This window comes from Mixophyes fleayi, chromosome 6 (genome assembly GCF_038048845.1).
Source record: "Mixophyes fleayi isolate aMixFle1 chromosome 6, aMixFle1.hap1, whole genome shotgun sequence".
Taxonomy (NCBI): domain Eukaryota; kingdom Metazoa; phylum Chordata; class Amphibia; order Anura; family Limnodynastidae; genus Mixophyes; species Mixophyes fleayi.
The window spans coordinates 225,013,839-225,034,681 of record NC_134407.1 but is presented as its reverse complement, the minus strand read 5'-3'; the positions used below and the strand labels follow the sequence as shown (position 1 = coordinate 225,034,681).

The 20,843-nt window shown below is 43.9% G+C and overlaps 1 protein-coding gene across 2 annotated transcripts in view; it reads right to left on the bottom strand.

The window, feature by feature from the left end:
• Positions 1 to 16,837: 16,837 nt before the first annotated feature.
• Positions 16,838 to 20,843, bottom strand: part of LOC142160092 (uncharacterized) — a 270,628-nt gene continuing 266,622 nt past the window's right edge. Inside the window, exon 2 of one of the 2 annotated variants that reach the window (XM_075215027.1) lies at positions 16,838 to 19,026. In XM_075215027.1, coding sequence (XP_075071128.1) covers positions 17,534 to 19,026 — 1,493 coding nt within the window. In that variant the 3' untranslated portion in view covers positions 16,838 to 17,533. The remainder of the gene's footprint in view (positions 19,027 to 20,843) is intronic. The other variant, XM_075215029.1, reaches the window with a different exon arrangement.

The following is a 20,843-nucleotide window of genomic DNA, read 5'->3' as shown; positions in this document are numbered from 1 at the left end:
CTTTCCTTGACTGTGGTGCAGTGGGCAACTTCCTGAATATCCAGTTGGCTCAGACTCTCGGAATTCCTTCCATCAGCTTCAAATCAAGCATCACAGTCTGTGGATTGAATGGTAATCCCCTATCTGGGGGCAGAATTCTCGCCAAGACTCCTCCTATTCGGTTATCTGTCGGTGTCCTCATACTGAAGTGCTTCCATTTTTCTTGATCTCATGCCCCTTGGCTCCGTTTATTCTAGGGTATCCTTGGATTCAAAGCCATAATCCCCTCATCGACTGGAAGAAGGGGGAGATCCTTCGTTGGAGAACCGAGTGTTCCTCTACTTGCTTGATTTTACCTTTCCGAGTTCTTCAGCCTGACCCGGAACCCGTTCCTGCTCCATATCAAGAATTCCACAATCTATTTTCTAAAAAAAAAAAGGCAGATTCTCTTCCCCCTCATTGGGAGTATGATTGTGCAATCGACCTAATTCCTGGCTCTAAGTTGCCTAAAGGTCGTTTATACTCTCTCTCCACTCCTGAGACTCAAGCTATGGAACAATACGTGAAGGAGAATCTCCAAAAAGGATTCATTCGTCCCTCGAAATCTCCTGTGGCAGCAGGTTGCTTCTTCGTAGCCAAAAAATATTGCAGCTTGTGGCCCTGCATTGACTATCGCAGGTTGAATAAAATCACGGTCAAGAATACATATCCTCTTCTTCTGATTTCCGTATTATTTGACCAACTCAAATCAGCCACCATCTTTTCTAAAATTGACCTCCAGAGTGCCTATAACCTGATACGCATAAGAAGAGGGGACGAATGGAAGATAGCCTTTAATACTCACTCCGGACACTATGAGTATCTAGTCATGCCATTCGGACTCTGCAATGCTCCTGCGGTGCTCCAGGATCTTATCAATGACGTATTATGGGAGTTCCTGGGAAAAACGGTTGTGGTTTACCTGGATGATATTTTGATTTATTCACAGTCGTTAGCCTAGCACTGCCAACATGTTCAGGAAGTACTGCAGAAACTTTGCCAACATCAATTAAACGCGAAGCCTCAGAAATGTGAGTTTGAAGTCTCCTGTGTGACATTTTTGGGATACGTAATCTCCTCATCCGGATTTTTCATGGATCCAGATAAAGTCCAGGCAGTTCAGGACTGGGTGCTTCCTACTAATTTAAAAGCTATCCAGAGATTTCTGGGGTTTTCCAACTATTACCGAAGATTTATACAGTCCTTTTCAACCATTGTAACACCCATTACTGCTCTCACTCTCAAAGGTGCAGACACGGCTAATTGGTCTCCAGCAGCATTGGCCAGCTTTTCAGCCCTAAAGGATGCTTTCACCTCTGCTCCAGTTCTTAGGCACCCAAACCCGGAAATCCCCATTATTGTTGAGGTAGACTCCTCAGATGTGGGAGCTGGTGCTATACTCTCTCAGAAATTGCACCCCTGTGCATATCTTTCCCAGAAATTCTCACCCGCTGAGACCAACTACAATGTGGGAAATCGTGAGTTACTGGCCATTAAATGGGCCTTTGAAGAGTGGCGACAGTGGTTAGAGGGCGCCACCCATCTGATTACCATTTTCACTGATCACAAACACCTTCAATATATCCAGGTTGCTAAGACCTTGAATCCTAGGCAAGCTCGTTGGGCCTTCTTCTTTACTCATTTTAAATTTATCATCACCTTCCGACCAGGCTCCAAGAACATCAAGGCTTACGCTTTATCTCAAAGTTTTCTGGCCTGTCATGCTCTGCCTCCAAACCCATGGCCCATCGTACCTACTTCCTCGATTCATGTAGGTTTGACTCAGGACCTTGGAGCTACTCTTCGCCAATTGCAAAGGATTGCTCCTGTGCAAACTCCCGTGGGCAAGTTATTTGTGCTCGTTCATCTTAGAAGATTGCTACTTGCTGAATGTCATGGAAACAAAGTCGCAGGGCATCCAGGAATATTCAAAACCATCAAAGTGATTTCACGTTGGGTTTGGTGGCCCACTTTGTCTTCTGATGTTAGAAGCTACGTTCTCTCCTGTCAGGAGTGTGCCAGAGGCAAATCTTCTAGAACTCGCCCATCGGGTCAGTTAGTTCCTTTACCGATTCCAATCAGGCTATCAGTATGATCATGTTTATGATCATACTGATCGCCATAACAATATTGTGGATGGGTATAATTAACATGATAAAAATGAATGTTCTCTACCTCCTGTTTCAGACCTTGAAACTGAATAAATTCATCTGGAATAATACAAAAATCTTGATTAAAGAGAGTCTGCTGCCCAGGCCTTCAAGTTTTGGAGGCTTGGGACTACCCCTTTTTCTTACATACTACCATGCCACGCGGGCTCAGTCAATTTCTGGCCTGGCACGTGGAACCATGTATCAATCTCTGGGTCGACCTGGAAAACTATTTGAGGTGAGAGCTCTCAAAAGTTTATTCCCTGGCTTAAAAAATAACACAGATCAAGCACAATCATCCCATCTGTGAAGCTTTCGTTCAACATCTGGGACTCTCTAAACAGAAGTCTCCACCACTCCAGCCAACCCTCACCACTATTTGGGGACATTCTCTTTTCCCTCCAGGACAGAATGTTAGCATGGCCTCTGAAAGGCCGTGGGGATTACACGCTTCCAATATTTTGGATGTAAGTTGGCCCCACCATCTTTTACAAAAATACAGGAAAAAAAGCCATATTTCCAGCCAAAAATTCTATTAATTTCTTCAAAAACAAAATTTTGTTCAAGCCTCATTTAAAGACATACCCTGAAGAAGGATCTCCTATTTTACGCGCACCTATCACACTCATAATACACTCAGTCTAGGTTTGTGCAGGCCTAGCAAGGTGCAGAGTCTAACAGCCCCCTGGATTTCACCTAACCACCGCAAGGTGGAATGGTCTTGGCTGCAAGGGAACTGCAGGTCACGACCCCTGGTTTGGTCACTAGACGTGAGCGGAATGGGAGAAACTGACAATACAATAGAAGTAGTAATAAGGTACCTTGAGGGTGCTGTGGTATTCAATGGACGGTAGTAGACGACAGTCTGAGCAGAGCAGGTGAAGAGACTGGATACAAGCCGGTTCGATACACAGGTCAGATGTCAGCGGTACTTAGGATTTGACAGGAGAGTGGTCTTGTATACAAGCCGGTTCAGTACACAGGTTAGATGGCAGCGGTACACAGGATTTGACAGGAGTGTAGTCTGGTATACAAGCCAGTTCAGTACACAGGTTAGATGGCAGCGGTACTCAGGATTTGACAGGAGAGCAGTCTGGTATACAAGCCAGTTCGGTACACAGGTCAGATGGCAGCGGTACTCAGGATTTGACAGGAGAGCAGTCTGGTATACAAGCCTGTTCGGTACACAGGAATAGAACATAGCAGGATCCACAGATGCAGCTAACCCTGGAGCCAAGACAGGAACACCAGAATAATAGCAACAGAGCTCTGGAGACACAAGGGCAGAGTCCTCCTGACTCTGCCCTTGTGATCTGACACAGGTATGATGTCAGATCCTCCCTTTTATTTCAAATTCCCCGCCACAGGGTCAAATGATGAGATTAGACAAGGAATCAAGTGACCTCCCCGCCGTGAACCTGGAAGTTTGGCTGACAGTGCTGGAACGAGGACCGGTAAGCATTCTTGCAGCACCTGTATATACAACCCCAACTAAAAATCCCCCATGTCTCTCCTCTACACACGTTCCTTGTCCAACTGTTACAGCTCCTGCTGTAAACTAGATAAGCTCTTAGAACAAGGCAGTTAGAGATCCTGACCTATAGCAAGCTGCCTTTCCCATAGAGCGTGATATTCTCACAGGTACTCGTATGGCCCCCAGGTCTTCTACTCATAGTAGCAAGGGCTTATTTTAGTAACCAGATGGGTAGTGGAGGCTGGGAGTAGTAGTACACCAGGTGGTATACGCAGGACAACCAGTAATGAAGCAAATGGTTGAGGGCAGGCAGTGAATAGTGAAGTTAAGGTCAAGCCAGTAGGTTAGGGCAGGTAGCGAGCAAGGATGGTTCAAAGAACAAGCCAGGGGTCAAGACGCACTGCAAAGGAGAATCCAGAAACAAGCAGGGTCAGGCAACAAGTAGTCCAGTAAAATAAGATTTCAGTAACACAGCAGGCAGGATGTAATGCAGGGAGAAACGCTATAACCGGCAGTGTCGGACAATACCATAATAATAATAATAATACCAGAAAGGTCATAGATTTGATACAAGCTATTAATGAGACCGCGACCTCCTCTCTGGTGTTGGCCTTTGTGCAAAACAGGTCTTTGACTGGGTCACTTGGACTTTTTATTTAAACATCTGTTTTATTAGAATTTTGAAACATGGTGCACATCAAACAATGACCATTTATAAGGTAAACTTCACAAGGCTATGAGACATAGATATAATTAATACAAATAAATGGACAGAGCAGTATTATATACCTTATATTAGCATCTATTACAGATACAGGAGGGGATTCCAATGGACAGTGTTGTAAAAAAAATTAAACAACAAAGAAATAATTAAATAATTTATAACAGTTCATAACAGTTAACCGTAAGCAGTGTTAAGATAATGTAGCAATATACCAGATCACAGAGTTCCTGATTTAGTGAAATACACAAGACTGGCAGGCATGTCTCTTGTAAAGAAAGAGTGTCACTGGCTGGCTGGGACCAGGGGTCAAGTCGAAGGGACATGACCCGCTGATTGCAGCATGTCACAAATTGGGGTCTCAGGCTGTTTACACCACTCAACGGTACCATATCACCGTACATCTCAATCCAGATCGAATGCAGCATTCTATCCTGGGACAAGCGTGACTTCTGTCTGCAGTACTGGAGGCTGCCATCTTGGGTGAGACATTTGCTAAACATCCTGCTGAGTCTGAACACCTGATCTCATCCACCAATTAGCTTCCTCTGCACACTATAAGAGTCTCCTCCTACACTCAGCAAATTGCCAGTGCAACACTTTCCTAGTTCCTTTTTCCTGATCGTCACAGTTGCTGTTTGTGTTGCTGCTTCATTCTGCCTGCTGTATACAGATGTCAACCCTTCATGTGAATTCAGCTTCATCCTGGTTGCTGCTACAGTCCTCCTGCTGTATACAGATCTCCACAATTTACCTCTGAGTGAATTCAGGCTCATCATTCTGCTGTTATGGACTTCTCTGAGTGAGTTCAACTTCATCTTTTTGCTGTTATATGAACTGCAAACCATAACCTTCTGTGAGAATTCAGCTGCTTCATCTTGTTGCTGTTATATGGACTGCTAACCATTAATCCTCCGTGTGAATTCAGCTGCTTCATCTTGTTGCTGTTATGTGAACTGCAAACCATTAACCCTTTGTGTGAATTCAGCTTCATTCTGCCTGCTGAAAAAAATAATTTGGTTATTTATTCCTCATGTAGATTCACCTTCATTATACCTGCTTGTATATAGATTCCAGCTGTTATCTTCTGTGTGGCTCCTTCTCCTAACATCCAGTATACAGGATTAGAGCAAGCTCTATGAGCAAGGCATTCATCCGGCCTCCCAGTTTCCACTAAACTCCTGTCACAGCTAGTCCCAGGGGTCCCGAGACGGATTCCAGAAACCCTATTGTCGTGACAGTTTGCACTGACTCAATGGATCCGGCAGGGGAACATACCCCAAGGGTGGACTTAGTCCAAAGCCTAGTTAAACGCATGGAAATACAGGAAACTACTCAAGAGCAAGTGATGAGATGTTTGCAAGAGCTATCTGCTTGTATGGCAAACCTACAGACCGCATTGTCACGGGCACCTACCCAAATCTCTTCAGATAGCATCAGTGCCATTGTTGTGCCAGGTCCACCGTCTCGGTTGGTTCTCCCTACTCCAGCCAAATACGATGGAGATCCAAAGAACTGTAGAGGGTTCCTGAACCAATGCAGTATTCACTTCGAGCTACCGCCAGCTAATTTTCATGCAGACCGAACTAAGACTGTCTATATTATCTCCCTTCTATCAGAACAAACCTTAACCTCTGGGAGAAGTCTGATCCCATTCTGTCCAACATCAAAATGGTTCCTAACCCTATTCTGGAGAATATGTGACGAGCCTGGGACATCATCATCTGCCGCTGCAGACATCCTGTGGTTACGACAGCAGGGCCGGATTTACCGCTAGGCAACCTAGGCACCTGCCTAGGGCCTAGCGGCTCTCAGGGGGCCCAGAAGGGGGGGACAAGAAAAAATATCTAAAAAAAAAATGTAAAAAAATTGTGGCCCCTCCCCCGACTCGCGGCTCCCCCCTCATGCGGGGGGAATGCCGCGAGTCGGGGGAGGGGGGGTCTTTTGCCGCGAGATGGGGAGGGGCTAGTGTGGTGGCTGGTCTCCTCCCTCCCTCCTCTGTGTGGCCTGCTCTGTGTCACATGGGACGTGCACCACATGACAGGTGCCGTCCCAAGTGTGAAGAGAGGGAAGAGAGCACAGCTCGTGGATGCAAACAGGTAAGTTGGGAGGGGGAGGATGTAATATATTGCTAGTGTGTGTGTGTGTATATTATGTGAATGTGAGAGGGCCACTGTTTCTGTGTGTATTATGTGTGTGTCTATTGTGTGTATGTGAGGGGCCACTGTGTGTGTATAATGTGTGTGTGAAGGGCCACTGTGTGTGTGTGTGTGTGTGTGTGTGTGTATTATGTGTGTGTGTGAGGGGCCACTGTGTGTGTGTGTGTGTGTGTTGGGGGACACTGTGTGTGTGTGTATTATGGGTATGTGAGGGGCCACTGTGTGTGTAGTGTGTGTTGGGGGCCACTGTGTGTGTGTATTATGTGTGTGTGAGGGGCCACTGTGTGTGTGTGTGTATTATGTGCATTGTGTGTGTATTGTGTATGTGAGGGGCCACTGTGTGTGTGTAATATGTGTGCATGAGGGGCCACTGTGTGTGTGTATTATGTGTGAGGGGCCACTGTGTATGTGTATTATGTGTATTGTGTGTGTGTGTGTGTGAGGGGCCACTGTGTGTATTATGTGTGTGTGAGAGGCCACTGTGTGTGTGTATTATGTGTGTGTGTTGGGGGCCACTGTGTGTGTGCATTATGTGTGTGTGAGGGGCCACTGTGTGTATTGTGTGTGTGTGTGTGTGAGGGGCCACTGTGTGTGTGTATTATGTGTGTGTGTAAGGGGCCACTGTGTGTGTGTATTATGTGTGTGTGAGGGGCCACTGTGTGTGTATTGTGTGTGTGTATTGTGTGTGAGGGGCCACTGTGTGTGTATTATGTGTGTTTGTGAGGGGCCACTGTGTGTGTGTGTGAGGGGCCATTGTGTGTGTGTGTATTATGTGTGTGTGTGAGGGGCCACTGTGTGTGTGTATTATGTGTGTGTGAGGGGCCACTGTGTGTGTATTATGTGTGTGTGTGGGGCCACTGTGTGTGTATTATGTGTGTGTGAGGGGCCACTGTGTGTGTGTGTGTGTGTTGGGGGACACTGTGTGTGTGTGTATTATGGGTATGTGAGGGGCCACTGTGTGTGTAGTGTGTGTTGGGGGCCACTGTGTGTGTGTATTATGTGTGTGTGAGGGGCCACTGTGTGTGTGTGTGTATTATGTGCATTGTGTGTGTATTGTGTATGTGAGGGGCCACTGTGTGTGTGTAATATGTGTGCGTGAGGGGCCACTGTGTGTGTGTATTATGTGTAAGGGGCCACTGTGTATGTGTATTATGTGTATTGTGTGTGTGTGTGAGGGGCCACTGTGTGTGTATTATGTGTGTGTGAGAGGCCACTGTGTGTGTGTATTATGTGTGTGTGTTGGGGGCCACTGTGTGTGTGCATTATGTGTGTGTGAGGGGCCACTGTGTGTATTGTGTGTGTGTGTGTGTGAGGGGCCACTGTGTGTGTGTATTATGTGTGTGTGTAAGGGGCCACTGTGTGTGTGTGTATTATGTGTGTGTGAGGGGCCACTGTGTGTGTATTGTGTGTGTGTATTGTGTGTGAGGGGCCACTGTGTGTGTATTATGTGTGTTTGTGAGGGGCCACTGTGTGTGTGTGAGGGGCCATTGTGTGTGTGTGTATTATGTGTGTGTGTGAGGGGCCACTGTGTGTGTATTATGTGTGTGTGAGGGGCCACTGTGTGTGTATTATGTGTGTGTGTGGGGCCACTGTGTGTGTATTATGTGTGTGTGAGGGGCCACTGTGTGTGTGTATTATGTGTGTGTGAGGGGCCACTGTGTGTGTGAAGGGGGGGCCCAAACTGATATCTTGCCTATGGCCCCATGAAGTGTAAATCCGGCTCTGTGCGACAGGGCCAATCATCTGTAGAATAATACGTGGTCCAATTCAGAACCCTTTAATCAGGACTCTTATGGAACAATGACGCCCTAGTGGCAGCCTTTTGGCAAGGTCTCTCCGACCACATTAAAGATGAGTTAGTCACACGAAACCTGCCCACCAACCTGGATGAACTGATCAAGTTGTGCAATCGGATAGATCTGAGGTTTCGGGAAAGAAGTTTAGAGAAAAGGGGTTCAGAGTATATCAAGCCACGTCAGACACCTCGAATCCGGTCTCCTTCTCCCCCTCAAGGAGAACCCATGAAATTGGGCAGGGCCCGGCTCTCGCCCACTGAGCGTAAGCGGAGGGTCAAGCAGAAACACTGCATCTACTGTGGTGCTTCCGCCCACTATCTTAAATCTTGTTCCCAGAGGTCCGGAAACGCCCCCTCCTAACCAACAATGAGGAGGTTGGGTTAAGAGTTATTCTTCGCCCTCCTCAAGCTAGAGACTGTGTTCTCCCTGTGATGTTGAGACCGTCTCAAACTTCTGTGTACATCTCTGCTCTCTTGGACTCAGGAGCTGCAGGCAGGTTCATGTCAGCTCAGTTAGCCAAGCAGTTAGCCATTCCTCTGCTCCAGATATCTCCACCCATATTTTTAACAGCTGTAGATGGGAGTCGTATCCCTGGTGGCACCATCTTCTGCCTAACATCTCCAGTAACCTTGCAGGTAGGAGTCCTGCACTCTGAGATCATTCAATTGCTAGTGATTTCCGAGGCCACCAATTCCATTGTTCTTGGTTTCCCGTGACTTCAACGCCACAACCCCCGTATCGACTGGTCTTCTCCCCAAGTGCTCTTCTGGGGTCCGGAATGCACTAAAACTTGTCTTCAGAAGATATTGCCTCATCGCAATCAATCCAACAAAGAGACTCCTGTTATTCCTGTGTCCTACCGAGACTACATACATGAGTTTAGTAAACAGGCTGTAGAGACTTTGATATCTAATCGGATCTGGGACTGCCCCATAGACTTGATACCAGGAAAGATTCCACCCCGTGGACGGGTTTACCCTCTCTCTATTCCTGAGACACAGGCTATGTCTGAATATATCAAGGAGAAATTTAGAAAGGGGCTTCATTCGCCCATCTACTTCACCTGCTGGGGCTGGATTTTTTTTCTGTTAAAAAGAAGGATGGCAGTATTTGCCGCTTTATGGACTATCGGGGACTTAATGACATCACTGTAAAAAACAGATACCCGCTGCCTCTCATCACAGAACTCTTTGATCGGGTCAAGGGAGCTACCATCTTTACCAAACTTGATCTCCATGGCGCCTATAATTTGATCCGGATTAGACAAGGTGATGAGTGGAAGACAGCATTTAACACCAGGGATGGACATTATGAGTATTTTGTTATGCCCTTCGGCCTCAGTAATGCCCCTGCGGTCTTTCAAGGCTTCATGAACTAAATTTTCTGAGATCTCTTGTACAACACCCAAGTAGATTACCTGAATGATATTTTTATTTTCTCTCCAGATATCAAGTCTCATAGCGCCCATGTCAAGGAGGTCCTTCAACGTCTCAGTAAGAACAAGCTGTACTGTAAGCTGTAAAAATGCACCTTTGAGGTTAACTCCATTCCTTTCCTTGGTTACATCATCTCAGGAACTGGTCTACGCATGGATCCAGACAAGGAACAAGTAATTATAAATTGGCCTCAACCTACCACCTTGAGAGCAGCACGTTTCCTTAGGTTCGCTAATTATTACCGGAAATTTATTACTACTCTATGGTAGTAGCACCTATTACCGCTTTAACCCGAAAAGGTTCCAACCCTACTAAGTGGTCTTTTGAAGCACTGACAGTTTTTCAGCAATTGAAACAAGCATTTATTTCGGCTCCTATCCTCTCGCAACCTGACATTAACAGCCCATTCTATCTGGAGGTTGATGCTTCCTTGGATGGTGCAGGGGCTGTACTTTCCCAGAAGTCTCCTGATGAACACTGGCATCCGTGTGGATTCTTCTATAAGAAATTTCTTCCAACTGAGCAGAATTATGCCATCGGAGACAAAGAATTGCTCTCTATTAAGTTGGCTCTAGAAGAATGGCGATATTTGCTGGAAGGGGTTCGTTATCCAGTGACAGTTTATACAGATCATAAGAACTTGTTGTACCTGAACACTGCACAGTGAATGAACCCCCGTCAGTCTCACTGGGCGCTGTTCTTCTCTCGGTTTGACGTCCGAGCTCTATGAACTGTAAGGCAGATGCCCTGTCACGGTCAATAGTAGAGAATGAGGATCCCAATCCTTCTGAACCACGGCCTATCATCAGTCCTACACGCATCGCAGCCACCAAACCTGAGCCAATTCCTACTCGTGGCAAAACTTATGTGGCAGAACCTCTACGCAAGAAACTTCTCCACTGGGCTCATTGTTCTAAATTTGCAGGACAAAGAAGTTGTTGGTGGCCTACTCTTCTTAAAGATGTTGAACTGTTTGTCGCAGCATGTTCTAAGTGTTACCAACATTAAATGTTCCAGGCAAGCTCCAGCCAGTTTACTACTACCCCTGCCGAATTCTTCTTGTCCATGGACCCACAAATCCATAGATTTTATTTCTGATCTGCCGAGTTCTAACAAATTTAACACTATATGAGTAGTGGTTGACAGATTTTCAAAAATGGCAGACTTCATCCCACTTCAAGGTCTTCCACCTGGTCCTACACTTGCCCAGCTTTTCATCAAAGAGATCTTCCGCTTACATGGATGTCCTGAGGAAATCGTGTCTGACCGAGAAATTCAGTCTGTAGCTAAATTCTGGCATTCTCTGTGTAAAGCCTTCCAAGTTAAACAGAACTTCTCTTCCTCATACCATTCACAGTCCAATGGACAGACTGAAAGAGTCAACCAAGATCTAGAAACCTTTATCAGACTCTACGTGTCCTCCTCTCAGGACGATTGGTCTACAATGCTTCCCTGGGCAGAATTTGATCACAACTTTCACTATCATGAGTCATCTTCTTTTACTTCATTTTTCACGGATTATGGGCATCATCCTCGAGTGCCAGTATTTACCCCCGTTACCTGCAACTTCTGTTCCAGCCTCTGAAACAGTCCTGAGAAAATTTGCAGACAACTGGCGGCAGGTCCGTGAATCCTTGTTGAAAGCTTCCCACAACTATAAGACTCGAGCGGATAAAAAAAACGTAGAGCCATTCCTAACCTGAAAATTGGAGACAGAGTTTGGCTATCTACCCACAATATCCACCTCAGAGTACCTTCCATGAAGTTCGCTTCTCGCTTCATCGGTCCCTTCAAAATATCCAAAGTAATCAACCCTGTTTCCTACGAACTTCAGTTGCCAGAGTATCTCAAGGTACCAAACATCTTTCACATTTCCCTTCTAAAACCACTGGTGTTGAAAAGATTTTATTCTCCTAAAGCTGGTTCACCCCCCATTCTGACTGAACAAGGTGAGGAATACGAGATAAAGGCCATCGTGGACTCTCGCTTTCGACATAATCATCTGCAATATCTGGTCGATTGGAAAGGCTATGGCCCTGAGGAGAGGTCTTGGATCAAAGCCTCTGATGTTCATGCTCCCGTCTTTGTCCAAAAATTCCATCAGAAATTTCCTAAGCTCCATCTTAGGTGTCCAGTGGCCACCCTTCGAGGGGGGGGGGATACTGTCACGAATCGGGGTCTTTGTCCTGTTTACACCACTCGGCGATACCATATCACCGCACATTTCCTTTCAAGTAGAATGCAGCAGTCTATCCTGGGATAAGTGTGACTTTTGTCTCCAGTACTGAAGGCTGCCATCTTTGGTGAGACATTTGCTAAACATCCTGCTGAGTCTGAACACCTTGGGGTAAATGTATCAAACTACAATTTTGCAAATCCAGCGATTGTCTAGGGAGAGTTGAAACTCGCAGATGTATGACACTGAGATTTCATGTAAAATCGCCAGAGATGTGTTACTGTCAAAATCGCTATTTCCAAAATCAATAGAGATCAAACTCCCGAGTGTTTGTCACTCCAACTATACAAGTCTCAAATGTATAAAGCTGCCATTATGCACTCAGGTTGCTTTAAAACACGCCAGATACTAGCAAGCAGCGTGTTTTGTAAACACATCACTGTTACACTGCCTGTCATACAGCCGGAATTCTGGCAGCTGTAAAAACTTTTAGGGGGGTATTCAATTGTTCCTCCGGGCGCCGCCGGAACGAGCGCGTTAAAACTATTACTGTTTATACGGTAATATTGCGCGTAATTACCGTTCATACGGTAATTTACTCACTCAATTTCAGCTCGCTGCTCAGGGAGCTGCGAGCTGAAATTGAGCGAGCAATTACCGCATAAACGGTAATAGTTTTAACGCGCTCGTTCCGGCGCCGCTCGGAGGAACAATTGAATACCCCCCTTATAATTAGATCAAATTTGTTTTTTAAAAAAGTATGGGATCCCTCGTCTATTCACTATTAACCCTAGTGCTGCCAGACTACTGTTGGTTCCGTGCTGAACAGCCTGGGGTTTGTTGTCATTATGGCTGGGGGACCCCTGCCACGTGTCTCCCTGCTATAGTGCCACCAACCCCGGCTGGTTTGCCTAGTGCTGGTTCCTTGAACATCGGGGGACCCCACGCAAATTTTTCCCCGATTTTTCACGGAACCAGCAGTAGTCTGGCAGCACTAGGGTTAATATTGAATAGAGGGGGGACCCCACACTTTTTTTTTTTTTTTACTTTGATCTTTTTTAACAGTTTTACAGCTGCCGGAGCTCCGGCTGTATGACAGGACAGTGTAACAGTGATGGGTTTATACAACACGCTGCTATAACACAGGAAAGCTAGCTAACACAGGAGTGTTTTACATCGCAGCAAATCGCCAGAGATGACCAGCGATTTTGAAGATCAGGGTAAAAATCACAGCTTGATACATTTGAGGAATTTTAACTAAAATCGCGGGTTATCACCCGCCATTTGCCGGGATTTTAACACGCTAAAGAAATCGGACCTTGATACATTTACCCCTGATCTCATCCACCAATTAGCTTCCTTTGCAGACTATAAGAGTCTCCTCCTACACTCAGCAAATTGCCAGTGCAACACTTTCCTAGTTCCTGATCATCACAGTTGCTGTTTGTGCTGCTGCTTCATTCTGCCTGCTGTATACAGATGTCAACCCTTCATGTGAATTTAGCTTCATCCTGGTTTCTGCTTTAATCCTCCTGCTGTATACAGATCTCCACAATTTACCTCTGAGTGAATTCAGCCTCATCATTCTGCTGTTATGGACTTCTCTGAGTGAGTTCAACTTCATCTCGTTGCTGTTATATGAACTGCAAACCATTAACCCTGTGCGAATTCAGCTGCTTCATCTTGTTGCTGTTATATGAACTGCAAACCATTAACCCTTCGTGTGAATTCAGCTGCTTCATCTTGTTGCTGTTATATGAACTGCAAACCATTAATCCTTTGTGTGAATTCAGCTTGATTCTGCCTGCTGAAATAAATCCTCTCTATGAGCAAGGCATTCATCCAGCCTCCCAGTTTCCACTACACTCCTGCCACAGCTAGTCAAAGGGGTCCCGAGACAGATCCCAGAAACCCTATTGTTGTGACACGGCATGGACAAGGGGGGGGGGATAGTGTGGCTGGATAACTTATAAATGTATTTCAATTATTAGCACAGTGCGCTAATTTCTTTCATTGTAAATGTACTGATTTTTATTATATTGTGTGCACTTTTGTATAGGAAATGTATTTATTACTGAGACAGTGCTTGGAAGAGAAACTTGTTTTTGTTTTCTGTGACTGTCTGACGGCAGGTAATCTCATGTTAATTAGACGTTTTCATCTCAGTGGCCAACACATCTGTTTAATCTGAAAGACAGGAGGGGTAATTAGACATGCTTTCTCTCTAAGGCAGGATGCAAGTAATATAGGAAACTTAATACCAAGTTTCAGGAAATCAATGTCAATTTTGTTAAAGCTTAAATTGCGTTTGCTCCACGGTTAAAGGATATATTACATCCTAATGGTAATTATTAAATGTGATTTACCAGTCTTTGCGGAGCCATCTAGGATCAGGTGGCGGTGTTACCCCCTGCTAAGGTGTGTCAGAATGTGTATAAAAATCATACCATCTTTATCTTCTGGGAAGATCACTAGTAAAACAATCTGGCATGTATAACGGTCCTTATTAGGTCTACTTGAGCTAGTAAAACATCACTGCTTCAAGAATCTGCTTTGATGACTACTTACCTGCGGCAATGCCTGTGACCTACAGATTAGATCAAATCGAATCGGTTATCCGGCTGTTCTGAGGTTGGGACTCAGCACTCTAGTACCAACGCTTTGCAAGCCAGCCTGATCTGAAGGCAAGAGGTCAGGGGTACCAGCAAGGGGATACACTAGCAGTGAGAACTACCCAGAAGGAAGCAGTTCTAGGTGCTTGTGTAGAAGTCTAGTGGTGGCAGTAGTCTCCCCCTACTGCGACAGGAGGGGAGTATTTGGGATAAAGAAAGGGGACAGTGGTAAGGCAAGCCTGGCTGGTCGCCAGCAACACAACAGACAGGGTGAGATAGGGAGCCCACCCTGTCACATCCTTCCCAATTATCTTATCTGAACCTCTTTCCTCTTCTGGTTATCTGCCAGCTTGGAGTACTGTATTTAGTCTAGTGCTTTTCATTAGCAAAAGGGATGCAAGGTGCAATGTGAGAGAGGATGAGTATGTGGGAAGTAGGGTAGGAAGCGGATCTAAACAAGTACTGACAAGAGCAGAGGGTGAGGATTGACATAGGACATTGAGCGCACGGACAAAGGAAGCAGGAGGGAAAGGAGAAGGGACACATGGAACACATGAGGAAGAGGAGAAAACAGGGGAAACATAAGAGATGTAGGAACACGGGAGACATTAAGGAAAGGTACAGTGCCAAGTGCAAGCTAATTTCTAGGCATATAAATCTGCAAATATGTATGTGAATTAATTCCTAGTAATAGCTTGATATTTCTCAGGAGCTGTGCACAGCCAGGGATTAATCCTTTCAAACTAAAACTAAATCAATGTGTCCTCTGTTCTTCCCAGATGGTGCTTGTAGATAAGAGAGCCCCAGATCCATGGTTACGGACTGAAACCTTGTATCCATATGACAGGGAGCAAAGCGAAAGCCTTTGACAATATCTCTACTAGGACAGTGATATGCCCCAACCTCAGACATCTCATCTGCGGAGCCTCGTTATATGTTGTTACAACTGTGCTATATGTTAATAGACTAGGGACACAGGAAAATATCATAGTATTTTCTACATCATACTTACAGGAGGCATGTGTGGTATGCAGATGAAGGGAACTTATGACCTGTTGTGTGGAGGTAAAAACATATTTGTAAATCATTCTGGTGAAAAGTTGGGACAGGAAAAATAAATCCTGACTAGAAAAGGTTTTTGCCAACAGGAGTCAAAAAACATTAATTTGCATCTACACTGACCTTTCAGCTCTAACATCACAGGATGGGGGGCTGTGGGCCCTGCAGGTTGGTTTTAAAACTGTAGTGTAACTAAGGTTTTGATCACTTTTGGGGAGTCAATCTGATATTGAAGAGTGTCCCATTTTCTGCTTCTCCCAGCAACAGAAACTTGATCGATCGTAAGCTATCAATTCTGTTTTATCCTTTTTATTTTACAAGAGACCATTGCATTATACCTTTGTATGTCATTTTTGTAATTATTTTATTGTAAGCATTGTGGATGTATTTTTCATATTAAATTACACTTAATAAGTTCAAATCTGTGTTCTTACGAATTAATGGGACAGTTTGGTCAAAACGCTACACAGTTGGAACAGTGGAGAACTTTGTGGTTTATGTTAACTCTGATTAAGCGCTGATTTTCCCCAATTGTAAAGCGCTACGGAATATGTTGGCGCTATATAAATAAATGATGATGATGATTAAGCTAAATTGTGATAGATTAGTTTTAAGGGAGAACCTAAGGCTTCCTAAATAAGTGTCAGCTGTTCACAAAAACAACCTTGGTGGTGGCATAATTGGTAAGGCAAATTTAGTTTGTGGCATAGATAGGGAAGGATTTAATCATTTTAGACAGGTGGTTGTTTTTTTTGATTAACCCTTTGTCACACAGGTTCGGATGAGTGCTGATCTGGACATACAGTAACACAGAAGACAAGGGGGGAGAGGTAGAGGAACACAGTGGAGAGATAATTTGACACATGACATGCGGGGGACATGGTGGATAACCTTACATTGCCTAATTTGTTTTAAATACTATCATAGTGTTAAAATGCACCTGAAATTAATTTGACACTAAAACCCCAAACTTCTGGGGGCCGTCGTGGCCCTGGCCATTCACATCAAAATTCCATACTGGCATTTACAAAGTCCCACTTCAACACCGGACTGTACAGCCAAACTTCTATTTATACCAAACATTCAATTTTAATATCAAATGTTTGACATAAACGGTTATTTGGCTGTATCAAACACGTCTTCTACCTGTGGATGTTCTCATGCGTAGACTGCTTCTTACTCACAGAACATAACCCACTAACAACATGAATATAGTTTATGACCATATGTGAAATCTCTGATGTCTAACAAAAGCAGAAATACAGATAAACACTTCCCACATTCTGCACAAGAACAAAATAATATAGTTTAATCACCAGCATAATTGTATAAGACATTACAAATACATAATATTAATTCATATGCTCTACCTTTTATTAGGATTACACATAAAGCAATTTAATGGTGTTATATAGGTAATTGTAAAGGATTCCCAGTTCTCTCATGTTGTTTTACTGAAATATAAATGACATTCGCACATGAACATTTTATTTACAAGAACAATTTAAGTGCCAAAATACACTTGTAATGATACTTGGGATTCCAGGGGGGAAATATATCCTCAGTATACCCCTGAGTGACTACTCTGTCCAGCTGGACCCCTACAGTAACATCTATACAATAGCCATGAACATTTTAGTAGCTCTAATTTTAAGGTAACTTCAGCTGTAATTTGTAAAGTCACATAGTAAATATAAAAGAACTTTACCTGTGATTTTATGTTTAGATAGACTGTTTTGGTCACAAAACATTTCCCGAATCTAAAGAAAAATATGATTTTTCAGCTGTATGTCGTCTCCACTGTACAAGTTCAGAAATACTTCTATACTCTTAAGCAAACTTAGAACACAAACATGGGTATTCTCCTGCGTGAATCATCTGATGTACAAGTTGTGAACTATATCTGATATAATTCCCACAATCAGATCAAGACTATGGATTGTGCCTAATGTGAATAATCTGATGGGTAAAAATTTCTGAACAACTTTTAAAACATTCCCCACATTCAAAGCAAGAGTATGGCTTCTCTCCTGTATGACCTCCCTGATGTACAACAAGTTTTGAATTACTTGAAAACCCTTTCCCACACTCTGTGCATAAATATGGGTATACTCCTGTGTGAACCCTATGATGTCTAACGAGTTCTGAACGACTTTTAAAACATTTTCCACATTCAGAACAAGGATATGGCTTCTCTCCTGTGTGAATTCTCTGATGTACAACAAATTCTGTATTATTTTTACACCCTTTCCCACACTCTGTGCATGAAAATGGATGTAGTCCTGAGTGAATCATCTGATGATTAACAAGTTTTGCATTTTCTGTAAAACATTTCCCACAATCAGAGCAAGAGTATGGTTTCTCTCCTGTATGACCTCTCTGATGAACAACAAGTTTTGAATTACTTGAAAACCCTTTCCCACACTCTGTGCATGAATATGGGTGTACTCCTGTGTGAATACTATGATGTCTAACAAGGTCTGGATTAAATTTAAAACATTTCCCACATTCAGAACAGATATATGGTCTTTCTTCCGTATGAGTTTTATGATGTCTTTTAAAACTTGATTTATAGACAAAACATTTCCCACATGCAGAGCAAGAATACGGTTTCTCTCCTTCGTGAATCCTCTGATGTACAACAAGTTCTGAATTACTTCTACACCCTTTCCCACACTCTGAGCATGAATATGGGAGTGCTCCTGTGTGAATCCTATGATGTTTAACAAGTTCTGAATTACATTTAAAACACTTTCCACACTCAGAACAAGAATATGGTTTCTCTCCTGTGTGAATTCTCTGATGTACAACAAATTCTGCATTACTTCTACACCCTCTCCCACACTCTGTGCATGAATATGGGTGTAGTCCTGAGTGACTCATCTGATGAATCAAACGTTTTGAATTTTCTGTAAAACATTTCCCACATTCTTTACAAGAAAACCTTTTTTCTCCTGTGTGACTCCTCTGATGTCTAACAAGTTCTGACTTATTTGGAAAACATTTTCCACATTCAGAACACGAATATGGTCTCTTTCCTGTATGAGTTCTTTTATGTTTAGCAAGTTCTGAATTGGATTTAAAACATCTCTCACATTCAGAGCAAGAATATGGTTTCTCTCCTGTGTGAATCCTCCGATGATTAAGAAGCAGTGATTTTTTGACATAACATTTACCACATTCTGAGCAGGGCCAAGATTTGTTTGCAATGTGTTTGCTTTTGCCCATTCTCTGGTGTTTAATTGAGTTTAACCTGTTATAAAAACATTTCTCATCATTGGAAGTAGATCCCGATTCTTCCTTAATATGAGTAGATGTACATTGTGTATGACCTGTGGGTGTATAAATGTCAGTGTCTGTGAGGTTTCCTCCATCACATGAGGCTGATTCCTCCTTAATATGAGTAGATGGATCTTTAGATCGTTCTGTTGGGAAAAAACATATGGTGGTTAGACTTACAAAATGTCATGTTATTCTTACTATTAATCACAATAACCGTCGCAATCCTTCTGTTTTCTTTTATGTATTATAATTAAGGATTCTGATTTTAAGGGAAAATAATCAAAAACGCCAATTGAGGACTTCCCTTGCATTTTGTTTAGATAAAAATAGCTCAAAATCTGATTGTGGCCGGGTGCCCCTCACCTCCCACCTGGCCAAGATAACTGCTGCAGATTTAAGCGGCTTAGTACCTCATGTTGCTGTGTCGCCTGGGTTCAACCTCAACACTAAGGGATTAAAGATGTATTAAAGGGTATATTTAGTAATTGAAATGCAGATTTAATGTGTGGGCGCTGTGGAGTCTGGGTAGTAACCAGAAATGTACAAGTCCCTGCGCTGGGAGTATAAATGTATTTATTTTCCTATTCATGTATTGATTTCTGATGCAATAGCCATTTGTTGGAGGAAGCTTGTTCTTGTAACTTTTCTAAGGAAAATTCCCCATTCTAATTAGTCCTTTTGATGTGCGAGTGTCCAACATCCTTCAGCCTGAATACACAGCAGGGGGTAGTTACCTGTATCCTGTCTTGTTAAGAAGATAGAGAAACTACATGAATAATGCAACCAGCAAGTTTTAGGAAATCACAGAATGATGTAAATTTTGTAAGTTAAATTCCTTTAAATGCAAGATTAGAGGATATTACATCCTGATAGTAATTGTTGAATGAAATATATAAGGCATTGCAGTACCAGCTAAGACAGGGGCTGGGTTACCTCCTGACAAGTTAGGCTGCAAAACTGTATATAAAGAGCTATGTTTTACCAAGTAATGTATCATTCATCTGTAACTTCTGGAAAGATCGCTAGTACCTCAAACTAGTGTGAAATTGTCCTAATTATTATTATTATTATCATTTATTTGTTAGGCGCCACAAGATTTCCGCAGCGCCGTACACAAAGCAAACAGTAGACTATACAGGGTATAACAGTACAGAACAATAAACAAAAATACCAATGCTTCAGAAACTCCAGTTAGGTCAATGCAGTAGAGGCGGAGTAGAAGAACAGGTGTGGAGACAAGAGGGAAGAAGGCCCTGCTCATTCGAGCTTACATCCTAAGGGTGGGAGAACGAAACAGACACAATTGGAGGAAGCTGAAGTGTGGGGAGAGGGACCGGGAGGAGAGAGGGTAGAACGTTTGGAGGAGATGCGGGTTAGGTAGAAGGTTGGCAGGCTTTAAGGAACAGGTGAGTTTTGAGTGCTCGTTTGAAGAAGCACAGATTAGGAGAGAGACGGATGGAACGAGGGAGGTCGTTCCAGTGGAGGGGGGCGGCACGGGAGAAGTCTTGGATTCTGGAGTGGGAAGTGGTGATAAGAGTGGAGGAGAGGCGGCGGTCATTAGCTGAGCGTAGGGAGCGGGCGGGAGTGTGAATGGAGAGGAGGTTAGAGATATAAGGGGCCGTAGACTGAGAGAGAGCCTTGTACGTGGTGGTAAGGAGTTTGAAAAGGATTCTGTAGGGGAAAGGGAGCCAGTGTAAGGCAAGGCAGAGAGGGGAGGCAGAGGAGGAGCGGCGTGAAAAGAAGATGAGTCTTGCAGCCGCATGGAGTATAAAGCGGAGGGGTGCGAGGTGAGAGTGGGGGATGCCAGTAAGGAGGATGTTGCAGTAATCAAGGCGGGAGATGATGAGTGCGTGTATGATAGTTTTGGTGGCTTCCTGAGAGAGGAAGGGACGGATGCGGGCAATGTTGCGGAGTTGGAAGCGACAGGCTTGGGCGAGGGATTGAATGTGGGGGGCAAAAG